At 29.7% G+C, this 18,511-nt stretch overlaps 3 protein-coding genes across 3 annotated transcripts; 1 reads left to right on the top strand and 2 right to left on the bottom strand.

The window, feature by feature from the left end:
• Positions 1–2,356: 2,356 nt before the first annotated feature.
• Positions 2,357–4,474, bottom strand: LOC125824983 (bifunctional pinoresinol-lariciresinol reductase 2-like). Its single transcript, XM_049504326.1, has 4 exons — positions 4,083–4,474; positions 3,318–3,558; positions 2,793–2,996; positions 2,357–2,638 (listed from the first exon to the last, which is right to left on the bottom strand). The coding sequence occupies exons 1-4, from the start codon at positions 4,410–4,412 to the stop codon at positions 2,475–2,477; spliced, it is 939 nt and encodes a 312-aa protein (XP_049360283.1). The 5' UTR covers positions 4,413–4,474; the 3' UTR covers positions 2,357–2,474.
• A 5,207-nt stretch (positions 4,475–9,681) lies between these two features.
• On the top strand, positions 9,682–14,719 carry LOC125825026 (isoflavone reductase homolog). The gene is made up of 4 exons (XM_049504376.1): positions 9,682–10,043; positions 11,400–11,640; positions 12,442–12,645; positions 14,550–14,719. The coding sequence occupies exons 1-4, from the start codon at positions 9,714–9,716 to the stop codon at positions 14,714–14,716; spliced, it is 942 nt and encodes a 313-aa protein (XP_049360333.1). The 5' UTR covers positions 9,682–9,713; the 3' UTR covers positions 14,717–14,719.
• A 95-nt stretch (positions 14,720–14,814) lies between these two features.
• On the bottom strand, positions 14,815–16,979 carry LOC125825027 (myb family transcription factor PHL11-like). The gene is made up of 6 exons (XM_049504377.1): positions 16,823–16,979; positions 15,886–15,962; positions 15,736–15,799; positions 15,474–15,549; positions 15,280–15,349; positions 14,815–15,106 (listed from the first exon to the last, which is right to left on the bottom strand). Exons 1-6 carry the CDS (start codon positions 16,977–16,979, stop codon positions 14,819–14,821), a joined length of 732 nt encoding a protein of 243 aa, XP_049360334.1. The 3' UTR covers positions 14,815–14,818.
• Positions 16,980–18,511: the final 1,532 nt, after the last annotated feature.

Below are 18,511 nucleotides of genomic sequence, written 5' to 3'. Positions count from 1 at the left end.
CTTGTAACACCACAAAAAATTCTAACTTAAGATCTGAACCATTCTTCATTTGTGTATAAGGTTGTGTGGGTGATTCTCAAATTGTACTTAGGTGTTAAAGTCAATTCCTTAGTGTGGGAATGAATTTAGATATGAATTAAGATCACAAGAACCCCCTAGCACAACGTTGAGTTGTAAGCTCCCTTATCGACTAAGTTTTATATAACATTCTACTTAGGTCAACTTCAAACGATCATATCTCTCAACACATATTGAATTAGATGGTCAATGACCTATGAAATTAAAGGTCTATGAGTCCCCTTTCCAACACTACCAAGTTTGCCTCATTTCGAGTAAAAATTTACGATTGTTTTACCAGAGACTACCACAACATAGTTTTCTGGGTCAGTGACCTACGAATCCCTTCTACAAGTCGTAGAAAGAGCTACGATATGTACTATTGACTCGTGGAAAAAGTATCGAGGGTCAAATTTTGGGGTCTGATTCCTACTGACCCATCTACGGGTCGTAGGAACCTCTAGCTACGAGGCGTAGTTTGAACCCATATAATGAACTTTTCAGCCTTAAAAATTCAATATGAATTTCACGGCTAGGATCAACGGTACGTAGATCAAACCACGAATTATAGATGGCCCCGTTTTTTACAGCTTTTTAAGTGGGGTTTCTTTTGTCCTTTCACACTTTTTCTAAGCCCAAGCCATGACGTTTTAACTTCAATTAGGGGAATATATTCTACCAAGTACTCAAATTTCTTTTATTTTATGCTCTCAATTCCTCTAACTCAAAGAAAACCGCAAAGAAGACAAAAGTTAGCTAGGGTTTCAAGGCTTCCAATCAAGTTCTTCTTCAAACTTCTTCAAGAACTTTGTTCTTCCAGGTATATAAGGCTATTCATAGTGATGGACTGAGTTCGTCCTCACGCCTTATATCTCAATTTAGTTAGTAAAAGTTTAATCCAAGGTTATACCCTTAGTTTCGAGAATTCTTGATATGAGTTAAGTTATTGATTCTGAGTTCTAAATTCTTGATATGAGTTAAGTTATTGATTTTGAGTTCTCAATTCTTGATTATAAGTTGCGTTATATTATGCATTGTGATCTTTGAGTTGTTATTCATGTTTATATTCTCACATGAACCCTAATTACTAAGTTTTGATTGAGAATCTTTTCTAAAGTATTTTTCCATACATTGATTTTTAAATGCTAAAAGTGAGTTAAAGAGCAAGTTAAAGTACAAATTTCTTTTTTCTTAAGAAGAGTTTAATTAAGGGAACTAAATGATTCTCAAATGTATCATTACTTGTAAAAACAATTTTAGATGTCTTATATATGTTTTCAAAATTTTTTATTTATAATTTATTTATTCAAGATGAAACATCAAAGACGAGAACATTTATCTTATTGGTTTCATTTATATGAGTGTCTATCACAATTTTTGGTGGGACTAGGAATGTCACTGTCTCTTCCTTCTAGGCAAAATGATGAATGTAATTGAAGCTTTATTTACAGCAAATTCAATGATCGAAAGTTCTATAATGTTAGTCGTTCTAATTATTTTTCGTTTTGAATGATTGTTGTCTTTTTTCCCTCTTTTGAATGAATAGTTTTTAATTTTTGTGTATGGTTAATAACCGAATAATCGAATCAAACCGAACCGAAATTGATAACGACCAAACCGATAAATGTATATTGTATTTGATTTGGTTTGGTTTTGATAATTTAAAAATCGATTAAATTGGTGTGGTTTTAGTTTTAACCAACGACCGTTCCAAACCGACCCGTGAACACCCCTAGTACAGTGATTACCCACTCATATCAGTTACATATCTATCAGATACATATACATCTTATATACATGTTATATATATGTTATATACATGCTAGGATGTTCTTAATTGGACTAGGAATAGCCAATTAGGTAGTTTTGTTACAGCTTTTTAATATATTTTTTCAACTTACAATTTTTAACATTAAAACAATATTTTGAAACTTACGATTTTAGTTTAATTTTAAAAGAAACATTTTTTCTAATAACTTACGACTTTTATTTTATATTGAGAAACAATTTTTTTAATCTTTTTTTCTCTGTGTTAAATTCTAACACTTACTTCAGGTATGCAAATGTGTTTTTACTCCAATTCTTTTATCTTGTAAGCAAGTTTACAATGATTAGCGAGGTATTAATGTGCGTTGCACATTTGTAAAAACTAGTGTTGCACCAACTCTTCAAAAATGTTGTCACATCGATCCTCCAAAAAGTTAAGGCACTACATCTGAATGTCTATTATAGTTGAGTACTTTGGACGTTTTCTAATCGTGGCACATTTCTGATAAAATACACAAATGTTCAAAGGAATGGTAGCAGATGCAACTTATATATACAATTATTAGAGAATAATCAAATAAGTTTATTACAAAGCCGAAGTTAAGAATTACAAGACGCATATACATATCGTGCTTGCTTATTAATTAGAGTTATAAATAACGCTTCATGTATTGTTCCGCGGTAGTGTACTTAACCTCTGGATAGAGTGTTGATGCTTCTTCTCCGTCTTCTCCTATTTCAAAATTTGCGAGGCATCCTTCATAGCATACGTGATAATAGTGACACAAGCCAACTTGTTCTGCATACTCAAGCTCTGTTTTTTTATGTTTCACCACAATAAAAATTCCGATTTAGTTTTGATAGTTCATTAAATTGACTCTCGATAAATGAGAAATGGCATCAAATCAATTGGGGAAAAGGGAGTACAAACTACAAAAATATGATTTGTTAGATAAAATGGTTCTTACCCTTCATGGGAGCCAAAAATTCTTCTTTGGAAAGAGTTGATTTTTTAAGCTCTTTGCCTATGAGCTTTTCCCATATTTGAACCACCTCTCTTTGAGAAAGTATGTTTTTAGGAGGCCTAAGGTAAAGTGTTTTATTGAGTGTCCTTGGATCATCTATGGCCTTGATGGTATATGTTGCGATATCATCTTCGTTAACATAAATTGCTGCAAAATTAAACAAAAAGATGTAGTTACTAATACACATAATCATATTTTTAATATTAACCGTCCAACATTTTTTAAGAAGACTTACATGTAGATTGAGGTGGATCCAGGATTTATATTTAGTGAGTTCAACTTTTAAGATTCTTAGTAATATTATACATACTATTATGTAAGTAAAAGTTATGGGTTCAGATGAACTCGTAGCTGAAAGGCTACATCCACGGTCCACCCTTGTTGTGGATATTCTTCGGATGACATGATAGTGTAATTAAGAAATCATTTACATTAATGATATATATAACTTAAACTCGGGAGAATTACCTTTCTGATTGCCATCTCCAAGCAAGACAACAGAGTCTGTTGAAGGAAGGATATGACCAATTTGACAAAGGCCACCAAGAAAGTAACCAGCAAAGCAATTAGCAGAGACATAAGTGAAAGGAATGCCAGCTTCTTCAATTGCTTTCCTCACCACCATTTTATCATCAAATGTAACTCTACCTGGCTCCATTGCATTTTCCATTCTTGCTGGATCCGTTCCAAATTCAGATGGAAAAAATCTCTGTACATTTTATAAGTTTATGTGATATCGCATACCAAAATTCTTCGATTTAATAGAGTCATCAGCTTAATTATCGAGAACGTCACTCAACTAGTAACTAAAAATTATGTAAAAAAAAAGTTACTTTGATTTCGTTTTGTAATAGAAAAGTCACTTTGTCCCAACTTTAGGAAAATCAAAAGTTATTCAAATAATTGCTTCAAGCAAGTAAAAAGGCAGCCATGTGTACTAAAACTCTCGCTATGCACAGGGTCCAGGGAAGGGCCGATCAGGGGCGGAGCCAGGATTTTCATCAAGGGGTTTGAGAAGGCCAATTTAACGGAAGACTTACAATCATAAGACATTTTATCTTTGAATGTATTTTTAAATTGTTTTACTCTTTTTAGATAGGAGATTCAGGTGCCCGACTACAAGGACCTATTATATTTGTACGCAGTCTTACCTTGCATTTCTGCCAGAGGCTGTTTCCAATACATAAAATAAAATAAAAAACAGAATTGCATAAAAAGTGTATGACTACGTACCTTGATATTTCCAGCTTCTTTGATGGCATCCACAAGCTTGAGTTGAAGCAAGATATGATGGCTACGAATATGAACACCGGAGATGGCACAGATTACAACGTCCACGAGTTTAACTGCATCCACGAGGCTTCGATGATCATTGAAAGAAGCGGTTACAAGGTGAGCTCCCTGCATCTTAAAAGAAATAAGCATTTCAACTTTTTCAATATCAACTCCTATTTGTGGACGTTGTAAAATGTATGTGTCATGTCCATTTGCTAAACTAGATTTCACCAATCTCTTTCCAAGGTATCCTGTTCCTCCCACTATCAACACTTTGCTTTTTTCCATCTCTCAATATATTTCTTCTTTTTCTCCTGGGATCAATGGATATGTAGTTAGTTAATATATGATAGATACTCCATATGTTGTCTATTTATAGAACCATCTTGTTTCTTGGAAAATAAGCGAGTTTCTTATTTATTTTCTAGTACTACTGTATGATAATAATTATATTTATGTAATCTGGCAAAATGTTATGGGGTGAGATTGGGGTGGGGGTTCGGGGAGGGATGGTCAAGGAGCGGAGGTTGGGGCATTGGATGATATGGTGTAGATATGTAGACTCAAGATAATTGAATACCATTCGTCGAAAAATTATATTATATAAATAGAAAATAATATTGTGTATATAACTCGAAACATCTTTTTAGAGATATATATTAAATTTTTGAATATCCTTAGCAAAATTCCTAATTGCCATGGGTGAGATCAAGACAAAATGAACGTGGAATGTCACTACTTATGAAACTTGTTTTTCTATATTCATTAGGAAAGTCGTTTTCCTCATTTTTCAGAAATTTGTTTTCTTAGAGAAAATATTTTTGAAAACATTTTGGACCAATCAAACATAGAAAAATTAGAAACCGTTTTTGAGAAAATATTTTCCTCCGTATCAAATGCACCCTTAATTAATTTGTTTTTCTTTTCTTTTCTGTTGTCGGTTTTATCTTGAAGTATAGGTTTTCTTTTGTTATTTATAGATTTTATTCCTTTTTGTGGGACATTAAGATGTTTCTTTTCTGCTGAAACTAAGACACGAAGTTACGATAACATAGTTTTCCTTGATTTTAATTAAGCTTTTCTTTGCTTATTAATTTGTAAGTTATTGTGAAATCGAAGAGATTAGCTTGGTTTCAATTCTGATAATTTGATTGAAAAACTTATCCGCACCGGATGTATACACCAAATTAATACAATTTTCATTATTGTGTAATTTAATCAAGTAAAACACAAGATAATTAATTAAGATTTAGTAAAATGAACTAGTATAAATTTAAACACATGGCATGCATGTATTGGATTGGTGTATACACCCGGTGCAGGTAAGTTTGAATAAAAATGTAAAGAGTGCTTAATGATTTATTAATTATTTTCAAAAATATTAGAAGTATTTGAAAAAAAATATTGTGTAGCCTAACTTGTCATTATCTATCTTTTATAAACGTCAAGTATGAACAATTATGAGAAGGTAACTTAAGGAGATGTATGACTTTAACTTGAGAAATACTACAGTATTTGGTAGGGCAACCTCTAGCTTCTCTTTAAAATCAAGAAAGTCTTATTTAATAATACATTTCATTTGTAGACTAAATTATTTCGGGATATAGTATTGAGATTATAGTTTTGAAATTAATTTATCTTATTTAGGATATGGGATAAAATTATTCAAAGTTTGATGAGATAAGATGGATATTTCAGTATTAAGGTTGGGGTTGAATTTATTTTGTATTTGATTGACTAGACAAATTTATCCAATATCAACCAAACAAAATATAAAATGATCAATCACAACATTATGTTGATATATGACATTTTATTCTGCTTACCAAACAACCCAATACATTAATATTATTTCTTGGGTCGTATATTCCCTAGGAAATTTTTATATACTTTAAAAGTATTATTTTTCATCTTTTCATATTGGAAAATTTCAGAAAAGTACAATTACCTAATTTATATTGTATAAATATAGCCCAAAACTCAATTTAATATACAACAATATACATCCGGTATACATTAACATAGAACATAGAAAACTTTCATATTTTATTTTTACCAAAATGTTTAAAAACATGATATACAACATTATATACCCAATATACAGTATTACAAAATTATAAGAGGTAATTATGCACTCATATACAATAATATACGATCTTATACACTATTATACAAAAAATTGACTTCATATTTTTTCTTAAATTCAAACATCATATTCATCCAAAAATACTTCAGAAACTGCACCAAATCATCCAAAAAAGTTAGATTTAGGCTCATCAGTACGTAACCGATCTTTTGCAACAATAGCCACTCGAAACAGAGCTTATTTGCAAAAAAAATAATTTCAAATTTTGAAATTTCTAACTTCAACAATGCATGGTTGAACACTAATCCTATATTGGGTTTGTGAAAGAAACATTTAATAAAAATATATTATCAAAGCATTACATTTAGTTAAGTATAATTTATATAAATCTCATAATTTAAGAGCTAGCTAATTACATTATTTCCTTATTGTTTTTCAAATTACAAAAATCCCTTAAAATTTATGAATTTCGAATACATTACTAAACTTCTAGATACATAACTAGACTTCCGGATAGATCACATGACATCAGGATACATAAGTCAAACTATTATTCCCTCCATTCCATATTAGTTGTTCATTTTTCTTTTCACATGTTAATAAGATGATCAACTAATATGGGGGAGTATTAACTAATTCTTATTTATTGGTTTTTTTCTTTTTTCGAGGTAATACCGTTTTGTGGCAGGCTGCTATAATTACGATGTTAACCAATCATTTCATCCTCCAAATCATTCTAATGAAAAGGGTCAACGGATGCTTAATATAATCCACAAAATATTTCCATAACATTTGTAAATTCATGAAAATCAAATACTCAATTGTGTTGAGTAAGCAAGATTGGGAGAGAAAATTTAAATAAATCCTTGTTGCATCTTGACATTAGGTGTGTACATGGTCGGTTGGTTCGGGTTTTTCAACTATCAAACCAAACTATTTATGTTGGATTTTTAAATCTATAAACCAAACCAAACCAATAAAACTCGGGTTTTCCAACCACGGATTTTTTCGGATTTTTTCGGATTTTCGGGTTTTTCCGCTAAAGTATTCATACAAACATATAATTTACTTGTACTTCAAATATTTCTTCAGTCCTACCAAAATACAACTATCTAAGGTGTTTCTTAAGAATACAACACAAACAATGATATGATTAATGACACTAAAATATCCAAAATAATAATAATAATAATGAGATCGCGTAAAACAAATATTGCAAATTAACAAGTCATAATGAAAATGATCATAATTTAAAAGTACTAAATCATGCTAAAATAAGTATTAGTTACATGGCTAAATATTAAAGAAAATTAAAATTAGATTATGTACTTTAATTGTCTAAACCAATGTAAAACCAAAGAACAAATATTCAATATTATTGTCATTCTTAGTGTTAAATTGATTTTCTTTTTGCATTAGTATTAATTTGATTTTGATTTAAGTTTTATTACAATTACCAACATCTATGGACTATAATCTTTATGGAACCATTCAAAATTCTAAGTTTCAAACTTGAAATAATATATTAAAAGATAAAAACTATGAAAAAGTATAAGAAATATTTAAAAATTATATCAAAGTAAATATTTTTTATGTATAAAATAAAATGTTAAAATTAGATATATAATGTCGGGTTGGTTTGGTCTTGAGTTGGTTTTTTTTTAGTTAAACTCAAACCAACCCAACTATAGTCGGTTTTTTTTTTTCAACACCAAACCAAGTCAAACCAACCAGTGATCGGATTTTTTTTCGGTTTGACTCAATTTGCGATTTGGTTCAGCTTTCGATTAGGTTTTGTACACCCCTACTTGACATAATTAACCATCATATCAAAGTTGGTAAGAGTTTCCATAGTGGTTATAATCTTGGATAATTATCACTTCAGTTAAATTTTAAGATGGATTAGAGTTTAGGTTCCAAATATATTTATTTCTGTGTCTTATCTCAAATTTTAGTTAATTCGATATCGAAATTCAAGCCCCCGTATTCTATTATAAAAATTTTACTCGACAATATAAATAATTTTATTTAATTACCTAATTTAACATAATTTTAAAAAAAATAATAGGATTTAGAAAATTATAAGCGTCATGTAGGGAGGGAAAAGGTAGGGAAGGGGGCGAACAAGATTGGAACTCAAAAAAAGGAGGGGATACTCTTTTTATACTTTCACTAACAAGTGAATGTTTAAGTAGTTAATCAACTGAACCATTAAAAATTCCCGTTCAATTCATATCTCATATAGGGAGAGAGAGAAAATAAATAGAGTAAATCTCTCATTGGTTTGGAGATATTATAGATCACATATATATATATATATATATATCTTAATTAATCAGTTAAAAGCATGTAAAATTATCATACTAGTAACATACATTAAATTGGAAATTGAGCTAATTAGCAGGAGGTGTCAAAATTAAATAGATTTTAGAATAATGTAAAGTGATCGATGCAACTGTCACGTTTTGGTTAGTTTGGACTTTGGTGCATACACTTAAACTAATCAAAATGTGACAATTGCAGGGGTTACTAAAACGACTTTCTTCCAAGACAAATACCTAACCTTGATCTCTTTGGTTTGTTGAATCACCAAACAATTAATGTTTTACCTGTGAAGATGTTAGTATCAATATAATTTGAGATGGAATTTTGAAAAGTCGAAGTCATAATTCTCTATTCTATATATATATATATAAAAGTTAAAGTCGATCCTTTCGCATCGCATAATATCAAAATCAAATTGTAAAATATCAAATCATACTGAATTAATTTAGTATAATAATAATATAATGTTTTTAAAATTCAAAAACTAAAATTACATAAAGTACCATACCACCCCTAGTTGTGAATGTCGTGATTCTTACATTTTACAGTCTCTACCTAAAAAACACATTAATAAAAGGAAAAGAAAATTCAAATACCCATTAATGATGTCTTTATTCATATAGTATCGCTTTATTTAATTTGTTTTTTCCTTAATACTATCTTCATCCAATTCACTATTAATTGTCATAATTTCCTTTTTTAGAGTTAAACTATAAAAACTTTGACTAACATATTACGATGTATTTTTTTCACCATATTGATATGCAAAAAATTACAATTTATAGTACTTTTCGTATAGTTTTTGAATATCTAAATTTTTTGTTTACAATATCGAATTAATGTAATCTAATTTAACTTTAAAAATTAGTCAAATTGACTTTTGAAAAGCATCAACATGACAAATAAAAATGGACAGAAAGTTTAAAATGTCTCGTTTCTTGTTTGTGCGTACAATATCATTAAAGTTGACAACATTAAGACATCACTATTTAACAAGATCCACAGTAATGACAAAGACACGTTGCCTAATTACTACAGTACTACGTAATTAATTAAAATCTTATATTTCATCTACATTTTCAAACACACCTTTGAAAAAAAATATGAAAAAAATTTAGCAAATTTCACAATATAAATAGTCATAACTTAGTTTCTCCAAAATAACAAGATTTTACACAATGGTAAAAAGCAAGGTTCTTGTTGTAGGTGGAACCGGTTATATAGGCAAGAGGATTGTGAAGGCTAGTTTAGCTGCAGGACATACAACGTATGTCCTGCAACGGCCGGAGATCGGCCTCGACATCGACAAACTACAGATGTTGTTGTCGTTCAAAGAGCAAGGTGCTCGACTTGTCGAGGCCTCGTTCTCCGACCACCGGAGCCTAGTAGAGGCTGTCAAAGAGGTGGATGTTGTTATATGCACCATGTCCGGTGTGCATTTCAGAAGTCACAATATATTGTTGCAACTCAAGTTGGTTGAGGCCATTAAAGAAGCTGGAAACATTAAGGTACTCATATTAATTATTTATAGACTATAGTTCAAATTCGATATCTTGATGGTCAAATAGTGAATCTATGTATTTATTTTGTAAATCTTGCCAAGGAGAACAAAGGGCAAATAAGAGAGAAAAAAAATATATACTCCAATAGCTTGTCTTAAATTATGTGATGTTTTTCGATTTTCAAAATTCAAATTATGGACTTTTAATGTATGTTTTGAACAGACATTTTTTAAAATAAAATTTATATATTTAAAATTTACATAAAAAGTGCTATAAATTACAACAATTTAAAATATTTAACAGGCATGTAAAAAAAGTATAATTCACCTAAATCCCATATTGTTAAGAGTTAATTACATTATTTCCCTACTTTTTTCCAAAATTACAAAAATCCCTTAAAATTTATAGATTTTGGGTATATCACTAGACTTCCGGATACATTAGCAGACAACCGTATACATAGATGAGAGATGTATTTGAGAGGGGACTGGGGAGGCATGTATCAGTGAAGAGATAGGACATAAGGATACATCTCTGAACTGCCAGAGGACATCCGGATACATCTCTGGACTTTCGGATACATCAACAGTCATCAGGATACATAGGTGAGGGGTGTATCCGAGAGGGGGATAGGAATGTATCAATGAGAGGAGAGTGATGTATCCAATAGAAATTTTTGAAAAGTTTTTAAATGATAGGAAATTTCAAAGATTATGAGAAAATAAGATGTGTATTTAGATAATTTTTCCAAAATAATTTATCAAAGAACAAGTAATCATCATCATATAAATTTGGACTGAGAAGTAAATTCAAAGACGAATCTAGAATTTTTAATCTTCCAAATAAATAACCTTACAAGTCAATCAAATATATTATTTAGTCTTCTTATACCATAAATATAAGCAGATAAATTTTAAAAAATATATACATGAAATATCTAAAAAGTTGACAAAAGACCACTAGAACAGGTGAAGTTGGTGGATATTAGTGATGAAACTTTGATTTGACTCATAAGGATGGCTAATTAATTAATTACTAATTATTTATTCACCCTTAATCATTCTTCTCTAATTTGTAGTCTACACTCTTCAGTGACCACTTTGTAATTCTCCCAAGCTTCTAGATGAGATACAGTTTAATGCTTTCATCACACTTAAACCATTCTTACGTCATGCAAACTTAATTAAATTATCAATAATTATGCTTTAATTTTCACATCCACAAACTATTATTTGTACATATACTTTTTTCATGTTCACTTTTGTTCGTACCCAATGAACTTCACACATAACTTAAGAAACAATAAATAACGTACGTATGTACATATTTTATCATGATACTCATATTAATTAAAATTGACAGCGATTTTTGCCATCGGAATTTGGTATGGATCCAGCACTAATGGGAGATGCAATAGAACCAGGAAGAGTAACATTTGATGAGAAAATGGAAGTGAGAAAAGCCATAGAAGAAGCTCATATTCCTTATACTTACATTTCTGCTAATTGCTTTGCTGGTTATTTTGTTGGCAACCTTTCTCAACTTGGAACTCTTGTTCCTCCTAAAGACAAAGTTTGTCTCTATGGAGATGGCAATGTTAAAGGTACTATACATTTTACTTTTCTTAAAATAATTATATCTCCATTTTATATTTGATATGACGATCAATGGTGTTTGATTGAACACATAGTTTTTTTATAAAAACTTTTGATTTATTAAAATTTGTAGAACTAATTGTGATATATATCTTAAATATGTTATACTTTCTTTGGCTTATATTACTTGTCTTTTCTTTGACAATTTTCTCATATTAATTACATGTCCATTTTAAAATTTTCTTGGCATGTTTTTTAAGAAATCATCAATAAATTAAAAGTGAATTTTTACTAATCTACCTTTTAACTCTTTTAGATACATATACCTTATCCATCAATACCAAAATTTAGACATAGAGTAACTCTTTTGGAACTTTATAATATTTATATAGGGGATTGATATTATTTACATTTTCAAAAAGAATTATTTTTAATAGTAAAATTAAAAAAACAACTAATAACATATTAATTTTTTAAGTTAACAAGTAATTTGAGACATATTTTAATAGCGTTGACAAATAATATTATACAATATAAGATATGAAAGTAGCAACATTTCTATATACCAATTACGGATATATAAAAGACAGTGCCTTTAAAGGGTGGAGTGGGTTGTCAAAGTGAAATAGTTTTCAAAATATAAAAAAGTCATTATTCTTTTCAAAACAGATTAAAAATAAATAATATTTTATAAAATGGAACGAATGGAGTAGCTTTTATTATAAGTAAAGTACTTATAATATAGTTTTTATATTTTGTAAAATTTGACTCTCTTTTTTGTCTTTCTTATTTGGGTTATTTTTATTCAGTGGTGTACATGGATGAAGATGACGTGGCAACATACACTATAAAAAGCATAGATGATCCAAAGACAATGAACAAGACAGTGTACCTTAGACCACCAGAAAACATTATGACTCAAAGGGAACTGATAGCCAAGTGGGAAAACCTTAAAGGGACACAACTTGAGAAAATTAGCATCTCTGAACAAGATTTCCTATCTTCCATGAAAGGTACTTATAACTACTCGGCCTTTTAATTTATGTGATATAGTTTGGTCTAATGAAAAAAATTAAGAATGAAAATCATTTTTAAAACAGGTGGTGTTAAATATATGATAACATTTATATAATAAGATTTCTATTGGGAGTGTGAACCAAGTTCCACATTGATAGCTAAAAAGATTGAGAAGTTACATATAAGGTGTATAATCTCTTAATGTTGTGAAGCGTTTTGAGGAAAAGTTGTGCAGGTTTGACCAAGACAAACAATATTACATCATGTTAAGAATATCTTTAAATTGATTTAGCATAACAGTTAAAATTTGTTTAACATGAAAGAGAATATATATATATATATATATATATATATATATGCTTTAACTGTAAGAATTTGTAATATATAGTAGTGCATCTTATGCAGTAGGCGGTTCAACAAATCTTGTGGCCTAAGGCAAAATTATATTAAGAGGCCCTTAAATTTATTTTATAAAATTTATACACTGACAAGAAAATCTATTTTCTACACAATAGATTAATCATTTAAGACAAAAAAAATATCAAATTTCACACAAAAAAAGAAATGAAGAAGAGTACAAAAAATAAAAGTGATGGATTATTGATGTTAAGCTTCAAAACTCTAATTGAAATTTTAATTTGGCTATCATCACAAATAATAAAAAGAAAAGAACATACATAACTTAATAGTTGAAGTTTTGAGCATGGATAGTAACAAAAATATTCAAATTTCTGATCAATTTAAATGATATAATTCTTTTTAAATGATATAATTCATTCCATTAAGTAGCACTCATTGGTGAATATCTAAAACAAATTATAAAATTTTCATATAATATACTCCCTCTGTTCCTAATTGCTTGTTCACTTTTGAATTGGCACACCTATTAAGAAATCAATAATTGACATAGTGACTTTATCATTTTACCCCTATTAATTATGAAATGGATGAATTAAAAACTTAATATTTTCAAGAAGTTCTATCTTTTTTCAAAGTAATTAATTTAGGGTATAATAGGTAAAAAAATTGTCGTTTCTTGATTTGTCAAAATGGACAAGTAATTGGGGATAACTAAAAAATGAAATATGGACAAGTGATTAGGGACAAAGTGAGTATTAAATTAAAATGAAAAGGAAACTTGTGCATGAATATTTTTGTGTTCACGTAGTTTAAGAAAAGATTGAAAAAAATTAATTATGTTATCAATATATATAACTTAGTTCCAATATAAAAAGGATATACTAATTTAAAATTGGAAGTTAAAACAAATATATCAAATAATGAGTGAAAAAACTATAAGAATTTATAAACTTATTGGTAAAAAATACTCTCAAACAAATAATAATAAAAAATATACCATAACAATTTTATTTATATAAATTATATTAATATATAATAAAATTAATAATAATAATTTAAATAAATTTGGTGCCTTCAATTTTTTGAGGCCTAAGGCAATGGCCTCACTGGCCATGCCTTAGAACCGCCCCTGTGCAGTTGAATATGTAAATATAATTTCAAGAAGATCTTAGTATAATATATATTTTACTAGTAGCTGATTGATGCTTGCAAAAGTTTAAGTGCATTAATTTAGTTCAAAAGAATGTAGTAAAACTGCCCTCTGAAAATTGTTCCCTCCTAGTTATGCTTTTCATTAATTTAATTTTTTGTACTAAAAGAATCTTTACTCACTTTTTTCAAAACAATATTTAATAATTCAAAAACATTCGCTCTCACTAAAACAAAAGAACAAGACTCATGTGCAATAGTGAAACGTTATTACAGAGAACATATAATATAACATTAATAATCGTTTCCACAAGAAAACTTAACTATTGTAGTAAAATGTTATTGTCGAGAACGACTGTTATAGAGAGATCTGACTCGGTATTTGATGCAGAAATGGACTATGCTGGGCAGGTAGGAGTGGGACATTTCTACCACATATTCTATGAAGGTTGTTTAACTAACTTTGAAATTGGACAAAATGCTGAAGAAGCCTCTGCTCTCTACCCTGAAGTTTGTTATACTCGTATGGACGAATATCTAAAACGCTTTCTTAATTAGCTTCAATATGATTGAATTTTGTGTTTCTTCAATGAATGAAAAATTTGAGCAAATAATGTACTATGTAATAATCTTGTGTGGACAGAACAATTATTGATAAAATCATATATAGCTACTTCTGGAGTTCAAATCGAAATTAATGGAATCTTCTTTGAGCTTATAAAGATTCATATCCTTCTTTTGCTCTATGTTGTTGTCCCGGTTCTCTCCATGTACTGTGTAATCCATTAAATTTGACAGAGGTGAATTGAAAGTAGTGAGATGGGCTCTTGTTGCTTCCGGTGCACTAGGAGAGTTCATGTTATCTGGAAGGCTCTTCTGAGCTTTATCTAATATTGCTTGCAAATACTTACCCTGTGCTTCTATTCTCATTTGCAGTTTCTGTTGCACCTGGTTAGCGAGAATTAATCTTGCTATTAGAATCGGTGACCTAAAGCCAATGAATGTTGACTAAACATAGCTAGAAGAACAGGATTAGGATCATCACATCCAGTGTTTGTATGTTTTCATGATTTACGCTCATTAGGAATACGAATGGTGCTAGTAAATAAGTTTATGCATACCTGAAGCTGCTCCTGTAATCTTTTCTGAACTTCAATCTGACACATTACTGCCTCCGTGGTTGGGACTTCTCTGTTTAGACAGAGGTGCCATTCATTAGCGAGAAGTCAACAGATTAACCGAGTAAATTTAAGCCTAATAATAAGGTCTATTGAGGCATTAGCAAACCAATTGCACACAACATGTTGTTACCTACCCTTGCATAAAGTTCATACTTAATGAAGAGGTACTGGGGCCTGAGGAATGCAAACCAAACTGTCCAGAGGAGTCCCCTGTGGAATCGGAGAACACAATGCAATCATGATAAGATTTCATCATAACGAATCTACACACGAGAAGCCTTAACGAACATACAAAGATCATACAAAGTTGACTATTTCTATAATCAATAGGCAAGGTTTTATGTAGCACATTATTATGCTCTTTGTTGGAAATTCTCAAAATTATAGTAAACTCACCGCTGTTCTCTTTGTTTGCCTCTGCTGTATTTTGTTTCTTGGCCAGCTGTCCAAGTCTATACTTCTGAAAATACAAGGTAAAAGACATCCAAAGTGGTTATCAGAGAAAGAAAAAATTGAAAAAAACAAGGCATAGAAACAAACTTTTACCTGCAAATGACTCTTCAAATGGTATAGTGTCAAGCCCTTCAAGCCCATCAACCTCAGTACTAATTTGGGAGTTGCTTCTGTAAATCCAAGACTCTCCATCAAACATCGCCGTGCGTATAACAAAAAATGATTCCAAATGCAAAAATTCACTTAGCACAGGCAAGTGAAGGCATGTAAAATTCATATTTTAACTATCTAGTTTACCTCCTGAAGCTAAATCTATCTAAGTCAAAGGTGGACAAAGATATCTCAAGCAATAGAGATAAGAGGATACTCCAATTAGCAGAATTGACAGCCTTGACATGATTTTAGTCCTTTCCACATATTCCCGAGTTAATTTCTCAGACAGTCACTCAACTAACAACTTTTATCTCAAAAAGGACATCGATCTAAAAGTGGATCAATGAATAGCAGGATATCAGAAACAAAATTGGGGTCAATCTAATTGTAGACTCATTGAGATTAACCAAATAGCATAGAAAATACTCATTCAATTGATAAAGTAATAATCAAGAGCTAAAATGGCTGCAAAAAGTATTCTTTTTCAAAGAATACCTCTCTACTACATACATAACACCATTCCAAACCAACTTGCAAAATTTAAAATGAATCAAAGAACCACTCGAATCGGATCAGAACAACTGTTCATTACTACTTAAAAGTTGCACTACTGTAAGTCTGAGAGAAATAATTTTGGAACTACAAATGAATTCAGTAATTGTCTTTTCGAAAACAATCTCTCTGATCTGCCTTCACAAGGTATAGAAGTAAGGTCCGCATACACACCACCATCCACAAACCCCACTTGTGGGACTACACTGAGTATATTATTATTGTTGTTGTAAGTGAATTCAGTGATCCCCAACTCAAAAAGTAGAAAAAGATGGCCAAACATTTATTAGCACAAAATGAAACAAGATTAAAAGAGAGTACTGACTATCAGGACCACCAAGCTTTGTGACAGCATCAACAAATTGTTGATGTAATTCAGCAGTCCACCTCAATCTTGGCTTTGGGTCTGTTGTCATCATCACCCCATCATTCTCATACAAATAACTTCCCCCTCTTCCCACCCCATCAATTGCATTATACATATATACTATTCCCACAAACACTGAAATTTAAGCAACAAAAATAGCTCAAATTTTAGTACAATGTTCCAAGAATCCTCAATGATCACAAGGATACAAATTCAATAAAGAGAAGAAGAGAATCAAATGGAGTTTCCATTTGACAAACTTTAAATAAATAAATAAAGATGTCTCTTCTGATGGTTTAATATTTTTAAATGAAACAGTATAACCTATATATATATAATATTAAAGTGAGGAGGGATTCTTATTAGTTTGTCTATAATGAAAAAAAATATCAACTAACATAATTTTACATAATTATGAGTTACAAAAGAATCGAAATAAAGTGTATACGAAATGGAAAAAACTATTTAATTAGACAAATAATACTACTATATTTATTAATTCTCCCTATAGTTTGAAATAATTACATATTATCTCATTAATTAATAATTTCATTACAAATATCTAATCAGATACATATATACATGTATTTTTGCTACCAGATACACTAAAATAGAGGAGAGGCAAACGAGAAAAATTAAAGGAGAGAGGCGAGCGAGATAGTAAATGTGTCTTAAATACAGAATTAATATTATAAAAGGTCATTAAACTATGAGAAATTATCTAGCAAAGTCATTTAACTTTGTTTTATATCAACAAAATCATTCAACTTAAGGTCTTTATCTATAAAAATTATATTTATCATTAAAATAAATTTAATAGTATATGTATCTTAAATACAGAGTTTAGAAAATTGTTTATTTATGAGATTCATGTTTATAAATCATAAATAATTTTTTTTTTTTTGCTATTTCAAGTTTATTCTAATGATAAATGTAGTTGAGTGATTTTTAAAGATAAAAACTTCAAGTTAAGTGATTTTATTGATATAAAACAAAGTTCAATGTATTAACTAGATAATTTATCACAGTTCAATGACCTTTTAAGATATTAACTCCTTAAATACATGTGAATCACACTAGATACATGTATCTACCAAATATAGGGAGAGAGGTGAGCGAGAGAGTCAAATACATATGAATTCACTTAGATACAATGTATAGATCTAAAACGAATTACACATAATTTTGATTCTATGTATTTGGATGTAATTAACTGAATGCGCCAGATACAATGTATCTAAAATCCAAAATCTAGTAAAATTCATTATATTATAAACTAGAGTAAATTTAAATAATTAACTTTTGAACTAGTAATTTGATTTGACTCTTTAAATTTAGTGTACTTTTTTTTAAAAAAAAACTCTTTAAACTAATAAAATTTATGTAAATTATAGATACATGAAGATATAATTGCGGTATCAATTTGGATAAAGAAAACGACAGGGAGAGGGAACATCGGCGAGGAATCTGAAGAGACATGAGCGCCGATAAATAATTTATTTTTATATTGATTTAACGGTGACACATTCCATCTACCTTTTTCTAGTCTATGAAATTCACCATCATAAATTGATACCGCATCACATCAAATTAACTTATTTATTATAGTAAAATATATAAGAATAATACTATCAATTAACTCTAATG

Source organism: Solanum verrucosum, unplaced genomic scaffold (assembly GCF_900185275.1).
Source record: "Solanum verrucosum unplaced genomic scaffold, falcon-dt-bn FXZP01000086.1, whole genome shotgun sequence".
Classification (NCBI taxonomy): Eukaryota; Viridiplantae; Streptophyta; class Magnoliopsida; order Solanales; family Solanaceae; genus Solanum; species Solanum verrucosum.
This window is presented reverse-complemented; position numbering and strand designations above follow the sequence as displayed.